The sequence below is a fragment of the Pygoscelis adeliae genome, unplaced genomic scaffold (assembly GCF_000699105.1).
Source record: "Pygoscelis adeliae isolate BGI_AS28 unplaced genomic scaffold, ASM69910v1 Scaffold181, whole genome shotgun sequence".
Classification (NCBI taxonomy): Eukaryota; Metazoa; Chordata; class Aves; order Sphenisciformes; family Spheniscidae; genus Pygoscelis; species Pygoscelis adeliae.
Genome location: NW_008824360.1, coordinates 1,509,801 through 1,518,370, shown reverse-complemented (window position 1 = coordinate 1,518,370; position 8,570 = coordinate 1,509,801). Strand labels below are relative to the sequence as shown.

At 37.7% G+C, this 8,570-nt stretch overlaps 1 protein-coding gene across 1 annotated transcript in view; it reads left to right on the top strand.

Moving 5' to 3' along the window:
- Positions 1-8,570, top strand: part of DAB1 (Dab, reelin signal transducer, homolog 1 (Drosophila)) — a 147,164-nt gene that overhangs the window by 103,466 nt on the left and 35,128 nt on the right. Inside the window, exons 5-8 of the mRNA XM_009319799.1 lie at positions 943-1,074; positions 2,282-2,401; positions 2,994-3,032; positions 4,373-4,438. Of these exons, the coding sequence (XP_009318074.1) occupies positions 943-1,074; positions 2,282-2,401; positions 2,994-3,032; positions 4,373-4,438 (357 nt within the window). The remainder of the gene's footprint in view (positions 1-942; positions 1,075-2,281; positions 2,402-2,993; positions 3,033-4,372; positions 4,439-8,570) is intronic.

Below are 8,570 nucleotides of genomic sequence, written 5' to 3'. Positions count from 1 at the left end.
GGACCTCAAAAGAATTCTTTGTGAGGCTTTGCCTGCTCTCAGAAATAGCATTATCCCTAGATGATATAAGAGCAGGTCAATATATCGGAAGGTAGAAATTTGAACTAATAGATTGCTTTAGATAAACTTTTCAAGGACATTATTTTAAGTAGAAAGACATAAATATTATTTTGGTAATAAAATACTACCTAGGCCAAAGTGAGAAAGGTGCTGGCACTCCAAGACATGCTTATAGGAGTCTCAGATTCACGTCCTGGCTCTGGAGAGAGTTCTACTCATACATTTAAAACAAAGTTGAGTCTTCTATTATTAAAATTAACCAAAGTGGGATTTGAAATAAAATGTGAACTTTTGCATTTAGCATTGATGTCAAGTTGGGTAATTGCATTTCCATGAATTTTCTGGGAAAACTATATTTTTGGAGTTCTGTTACACTTTAAATGAAATACCCCTTGCTGGCTGATGCTGAGTGTTGCAGAGATAAAGCAAGTCTGGTGCCGATTCTTGGAGACATTAGGTATCTCAGCTCTAGCTCTGCAGCCCCTGCAGATCAGTCTGTCCTCAGAGTCGCCCTGTATGAAGCTAGAGGTAGCTGCTGCTGCTTCTTTTATATACCTACAAATATTGATTCTGGACCTAGGATGCTGTGTAACATGATATTTTCTATTGAATTATATCTCACCAAAAGATACCAAGAAAAATACTGAATTGAAGCTTTTAGTCAGATTATTAAAGCAAGTCAAGTTTGGCTAGATTTTGAAAAGAGAATAGGCTTAAAGAGTTCAGATGTTAGTTGATTTTGATACCAGGTTATGTTCGTTTTAAATCCGTAGCTGTATTGAGATCCAGGTAAAGTACTGATGAAAGAGAAATTGTACAGCTTTTTGCTTTTTAACAGAACATTTTGATGGATATTTCTTACTGTGGTCTTTTTTTTAATAGCTACTACAGCACCACCATGCAGTTCATGAAATTTCATACATTGCAAAGGATATCACAGACCATCGAGCGTTTGGATATGTATGTGGAAAGGAGGGAAATCACAGATTTGTGGCAATAAAAACAGCCCAGGCAGTAAGTATCAGATCACTGTCATTTTCTACAGTGTAACTCAATAGAAAAGCCGTGTTCATAAGAAGCTGTTCAAGAGGCCAATCTTGTATTATTTATGATTGTGCTAGATATGTCACAGGTGTCTGCTTAGATGTTCTTAAATAGCAAATTAATGAAACCAGCTGTCCTGTTTCCCCTCTAGCTGGGATAGAGTTAATTTTCTTCCTAGTAGCTGGTACAGTGCTGTGTTTTGGATTTAGGACACGAATAATATTGATAACTCACTGATTTAGTAAGCACTACTTAGCAACTGGTTTAGTTGTTGCTAAGTAGTGCTTACACTAGTCCAGGACTTTTCAGCTTCTCATGCCCTGCCAGCGAGAAGCTGGGAGGGGGCACAGCCAGGACAGCTGACCCAAACTGCCAAAGGGACATTCCATACCGTGGGACGTCATGCTCAGTACATAAACTGGGGGGAGTTGGTTGGGGGGTGGCAACCGCTGCTCGGGAGCTGGCTGGGCATTGGTGAGCAATTGCTTTGTGCATCACTATCACTTATTTTCTGTATTCTTTTATCATTATTAGTATTATTGTTCTTTTCACTTCCTTTTCTGTCCTATTAAACTGTCTTTATCTCAACCCACGAATTTTACTCTTTCTTTTTTTTTTTTTCTCCCCCCGATTCTCTCCCCCATCCCACTGGGGTGGGGGGAGTGAGTGAACGGCTGTGTGGTGTTTAGCTGCCTGCCGGGTTAAACCACAACACCAGCTTGGGAAAAAGGGAATGTATTTCACTATTTCTGATTTTTCACGATTTTTTTTTATAATTAGTTACTGTTTTCCTTTCTAACTAACCTAGGCTGGATACAGATACGTTTGGTTATATTCCTATACTCATCTAAATAGAAAGTAATAGATACCAAATAGCTACTTTGGATATAGTCTACCGGAATTTCATTGTATGAGAAACCACTAATAAATATGCTTTTATATTCATATATATGCCTTTTATATTCATATATATACCTTTTATATTTATAATGCCTTTTATATTCATAGTTGTCATTAATTTGCAAATATAGTTAGTTCGATAGAAATTAACCTGAGCCTGGATGCTAAGGTAGAAATTAATTCTGTATGAAGTTCTCTCCAATTGTGGACATGCTATAACTGCTCTATCAGCAGGATGGGATAAGAGGAGTATATTTTCCTGTTTTTGCTTCTATAGGCTGAACCTGTAATTCTGGACTTGCGAGACCTGTTTCAGCTCATCTATGAACTGAAACAAAGGGAAGAAATGGAAAAAAAGGCACAAAAGGACAAACAGTGCGAACAAGCGGTATACCAGGTACATGCATAAGCTTAGACTACTGCCAAGAAAAGTATGGTTTGAAGTTGCCCCCGAAGTTGCTCCAAAGAGGCACTGAGCATCCTCAGCATTTAACAGCAATGGGTTTGAACAGTGCTAGCTTCAAATGGACAAATATGAACCTAACGGCCATCGTGAGCTCAGAAGTAGGATTAAACAGTGATGAAAGCTATCACTTGGGGTGTGATGAACATGTTTAACAACTGGAAATGATCTATTCATTTCCTGCACAGTGTTTCTTCTAATTCAGAAAGAAAACTTTAATGAAGGTCAGTGAGTTGTAAGTCAGGCTTTTAACAGCGTCTAATACTTCAGGGAAGATTCAATATACTTCTCAATGTCTGTATTTGAATCAAATCAAATAAGGTGTAGATTGTTAAACTTGGATGAAACTTGAATAAAGTTACTTTGAACAATAATGACTTTATCTCTATACTAAAGAAAGAAAACTATATACTTACCTGCCCATTTTGCTTATTTCTTTGCTGTCCTTTAACTTCTGAATACAGTTCTTTTATCTCTACTGTTTATGTTCTTTGCTTTTACTGCCTGTCCTCTTACTTTGCTGTAGACAATTTTGGAAGAAGATGTAGAAGATCCTGTATACCAGGTAATTTCTGAAGCTGTACGGCCTTGGAGTTTCAGAAATGACTAGATATATGTTATCTTCAAACACAGCCAAAACCTTTAACAAGATGTTTTGAAATTTACAGAGATAGCTCGTCTGAGAAACTTGTAAGGTTTTTACAGAAAGTAGCATATTTCAAAATTAAGCTGTAAGTAATAGCACAATATGTCTGTATAGAATAGAATAGAATATTTCAGTTAGAGTATAGAAATATTAGATTAAGTATTTTGTAAATATTTCCTAAAATGTGGCTTGTGAGTCCAGATTTTAAGTTTCCAAATGAGATTTGTCATAATTTTTTAATACAAACTCTAACTGAAAAGGGCGTTACTTTGAGAATAAAGAAGGTGACATCTTGTTCTGATAGTAATAAATTGACATTGTGGTTTTGGCTTCTATGGGGCCAGAATTTAATTCAGAGGGTGAATATTTTGAAAAAAAAACAACAGTGGAATTGATGTTATAACACACTCCCTTGTTGGCATTTGGGCTATGATTTAATAAGAGATCTGAAATTTAAGTCTTGTTTTATCCAAGCAAAATGTCTGGGAGCAAAAGATTATCAGAAATATGTCAATACATTCATGTCCAATATCCTACTAAGTGTGAAGAAGAAAAAGATGTAATTTCATTTTCATGTTTTTGTGCTGAAACAAAATATATGATAGTTTAGGGTTTTTTTCCTGGAGATTTTGTGTTCTTCCACTTAGGCATGTCAGTGGGAGGCACGCTGAAAGAAACTGATTCAACCATTAGTGAATATTGAACAGTGCCTAAGGTGCAGCAAGAAAGATGATTAGTAATTTAGGGCATCCTGATTCTTTTCAGCTTTTATAATGTCAGGAGTTTTACTTTGTGCTCTTCACAATAAAGCAAGAACCTGAAAATGAAGAAGAGTGTTGTGACAACCTTTTGCCATGTGGCCTGTTACATGAGCACCAGCCTGTCCTTCCAGTTTGGATTTAGCTTTTTTATTCGTAGATAATAAATATATGTGGAAATAATTGCCATTATGTAAAAGAGGCAAAATTCACGTTGACTTCAGAAAATTAATATTGGGCCACAGGCGGTCTCCCTAGTGAGAAAGAATTAGGAAGTTGCTCTAATGATCATTAGAGGAGATTTAGGTGTATTCATTGCCGGTTTATGAAATATGAAACAACCTTTTGCTGTGCTTTCCAACAAACCGGTTGTCCTGCTGCCAGCCTGTACTTTGAACTTGTTTCTTTAATGCCTACCTATGTTTTTACGTGGAATTCCAAATCGCCTTTTTCCCTTCTGTTTCATCTTTGACTTTTCCTCTCTGGCGGCTGGTGTAATAGTACATTGTGTTTGAGGCTGGACACGAGCCAATCCGTGAGCCTGAAACAGAAGAAAACATTTATCAGGTATAAAATCGCTAACTTCGGTGTTTTCATTGCAACAATTGCAAGCATTTTAATAAAGTACATTTCATATATCGTTCACTTTTATTAGTTTTCATTCATCACAAAAATGTCTGGCATTTCATTGTGGTGACGTGACGTGAATAATCTGCCAGTCTCAGTGTGATTTTTCTGTTGTTTGTCATTTCAGCTTCTGCAAACTTTATTAACTTTGTCAACTTAGGGAAGGGTCTTAAACTTTCAAGTACACCATATAAGGTGATAAATAGTGGATTCTCTTTTTCTGTTAATTTTTTGGAACTTTTTACACCTTTACATACTGAAATCTGATGGAGGGGCAGACCATCCAAGCAATTCTTAGAAAGACATTTTGATGGTACTGCTCTTCTTTCTGTCTAACCAAGGAGATAACTGAGCAAAACCTAAGAGCTCTCAATGGATATCCCCCAGACTGGGGAAAATATTTTCAGCGTGCATGTTATGTTAGAGCCCAAGCTTGCATTCTTCACACTGACAAAAAATTGCATTGAAAGCAATATAAAATAATCTTTTGTTGTTCAATTTATCCTCGAGGGAGCAGTACAGGGTTTATTAAAATATAATGTAATTCATTTTGTATCACATACTAGAGGCAAATCTGGAGATAGACAGAAATCTCTGTATGCTGTAAGAAAATTGTGATTTGAGGAAATCGTTTAGTATGGAGGGGAAGGAGATTCAAGCAGTGATTAAACATTTCATCTAGCTGTACTAGAGGTTGATCTGCTAATAGGAAAAGTTTTTTTAAGATAGACAGAAGCAGGGATAGAACAAAAAAGAAAGGGAAAGGTATTTTTTTAAGTAATAGAAAACGTAGGAGGATAATAGAAAAAATGAAAGGGTATAGTAGCTGTAAGCCAAAATAGAAAGAAGCTAAGTGGGAAAGGGAAATGCAAGTTAAACATTAGAAAATAACCATCTCTCAGACCCCATCACAGGGTCATTAAGATGAGATTCATTTAACCTGTCTCTGTTGATTTCCTGGCACCCCACCACGCACACTAGAATATGCATCTTTCTGCATCTCTAGACCAAGACAAGCAAAGCTCTCAAGGTGAGAGTATGCCTAAGGTGGAAAATTTTCTACCACATAGTGTTGAAAGTTTGACGATTTTCAGGAAAGCAATCTGTTAAAAAATTACTATCCTAAGTGACAGTTTTATGCTAGAAACAAAAACCCCATGACAATTACATTCAGACCAAAAAATTCTGATTGTTGTTCATCGAAGTACGGAGCTTTTAGTGACGTTTTAGAGAAGTACGGGTGCAAGCAAGCAAAATGGTGTCGTTGCTCCCAGTGTTTGGAGATCTTAGAGCAAACTGTGGTGGGTAGGGAAGAAGTAGGAACTGTGTTCTGAGGAATGACCTAAAGAACAGGAGGACTCTCTGGACATTTTCTTTTTCTTAAAATGGAAATAGAAGATGATGAGCATATGGTGAGGTCTTGCCTCATCTCGAGGTACTGCTGTTAACTGTCCCGGAAGACACCAGAGAATTGCTCAAGGCTTCATATGACAGTGTCTGGATGTGATGAAGGTTTTTCTCCCACAGTGATGCACAGAAAATACCTGTGATACATAATATAACATACTCTCAGTATATGTAGTCTAGCATTGTCCTTCTCTGTATTTACTACAGGCAATACCTTGAATACAGCAAATGCTGAGATTAGGGAGCCAGGAGTCTTTTTCTATTATCTATTGTAATTGACAGATGCTGAAGTATCATTACCATAGACTTGTCCAGAGCCGCAATATTCTGAGTTCCCATGGACTTCGTGAGTTCTTGGCTTGCTATAAATCTGGGTTCCCACAGCTCAGATCTTACACTGGCAAAGTTGTTTCTCGTACAAGATTTTGATGAACTCAGAACTGTCCATTAAAAATGAAATTAGAAAAGGTCCTCTTTTTTTTGTTTGTTTGTTCAGTTTTTTTAGTTTGATGCAAATTGTTGCCAGCTCTATTATTTACTACAAAGCCTTCCCCATACTACACTTTGGTAAACACGCATCTGCTCAGTAACCTCATGCATCCTTGCTTCAGCCTCGCCAAATCTTTCTTCTGGTGCTGTTCTGGTTTTTCAACCAAAAGCTGGTGAGAAAAGAGTTCATTTCTCCCTTGGTGGAAAAGATTCCTACCCAGTGGGTAACTGAAGATGGAAGATAGGTGCCGAAAGTGACTATTTCTTTTTAACATAGCAGAGGTCACAGTTTCCTTTTTAAGCATTCTTTCTCTGTCTGTCGCCTTTCTTTGATATATTACCCCAAAGACTGTCTGTGTCTGTCTGCTCTTTTAATATTGTCTGCCTACATAAGTTGCTCTAATGTTTTAGTTATGCAAGGATTTGATCACTGAGCATGTACCAATCCTCTCACCTAATGTCAGATTTCTTAATAGCACCTCTTTGCCTGTCTGTTGTTTTATGTTAGTGGGGTGGGGATGGGATTTTATTAGGTGTTTTTGTATTGTGTATGTAGCAGCATTGGTCTCTATGGAGAGGCAAGTTCTGCTCCATCAGGAGTTGACAATCTGAAATGGGGGTTTCTGAGTTGCAGTGTCTGTATTGCTGGTAAGATGCAAGTACGTCAAAATGGTTCACAGCCTGTCACAGAGCCAGAGCTGTCAGCAGCAATAGTGCTGGTACCCCTTTGCTGATATTGCTAATCAAAGAAAAACCAGGAGAAATCCCTTGCAGACCCCCAGTCTCTGTAGCGATGCAAAAAAGCGTGATGATACATGGCAAGTAAAGACAACAGGAAGACAGGCGGTATCGAGTTGGGAGAGAAGAATGTCTTTCAGAAAAGTTTCTCTGTCTTGATATTAGAAGTCAGAAGCTTTTTCTCTAGTGTAATTATAAGCTGGAGTAAGAGAGGGGGGATCGATAGTGCAGGGAAATGCTCATTCCATAAAAAGCTGTGGATAGGAGTGTGCAAGCTGGAATGACTTCATGGATAAGTTGCCTGATGGGGAAACTTTCCAGAGAGAAAAGAAAAATATGTGCTGCTGATAGCTTATAAATAGTTTATCTTACCACGTTTGTCCCCTTTTTAGGAAGACTAAACTTTCCAGTGACTTACTAAATACACCATTCTTGGTTTCTGCTCTTGCACTGTCACTTAACAGTCTGTAAAAAGAGAGCACTTTATTTCCATGAAACTGAATTGTTCCACTCCTACCAGTTTCACGTTATCTAATGTCATAGGTGGTTTTAGTGGAAGAAGGCAGTACTGTGAGAAAACCAAGGCAAACAAGTCATTCCTGGGGTAGGAATAGAAGAGGTCTTTTAAAAAGCTCGTTCAGTTTCTGTGAGGGTTCTGCACTCATGCTCTTGAAAAACTTCTGCAATGTGCACCAAGTTAAAGATGCACCATTTCCCATGAAGACTTTGACATTTAAACATGGGCAAGTGAATGTTTGAACAGTAGAGAGAGTTTTTGAGATACTATACAGAATAAGAAATGATAGCACATCTCAGTGAATAAGTAACAATCCTTCAGCTTCCCCTAAACCAGACCTACTCTAATATCAGAACTCTAAGATATTTATTGTCTTAGAAACGTAATCATTTTTTGTCATACCTGCAGTATTATTTCCCCTGTTAACCTGTGAGGTTTCATTAATGTCTGAAATGTAACCTTCTTATGCTGAATGCCCTTGCTCAGTAGAAAAGTAGCACTGATTTACTTAGAGCATTCGTGTCTGTTTAGAGCATGTTTTTACTGTTCTTTTTGCTTGTGTCATTTACAATAGATGTTCAGTGCTTCTAGGAAGGAAAAAGAAATATAATCACAAATTATAAATACGTAAACCAGCAGTCCCTAGGCAAGCAAAGCCCTGTATTACAAAGCAACTGAATTTACATGAGCAGGTTATAAATGCCTAAGGTCTAAATAATGACTGTTGACTCAACTAAAGACTTGCCCGAAGTTTTTTAAGTGTGTCGTCCCCTGTCCATGCGAGGCTGTTGACTTCAGCTCCCTGGCTGTGTCAGACTCTGACAGGCTGGTAATTCCATAGTAAAATTGCAGAATTGTAACCAAACATTGTTTAGAGCAGCCGCAGGGCCCCAACTGCGGGGATACATGTTATGACTTTAC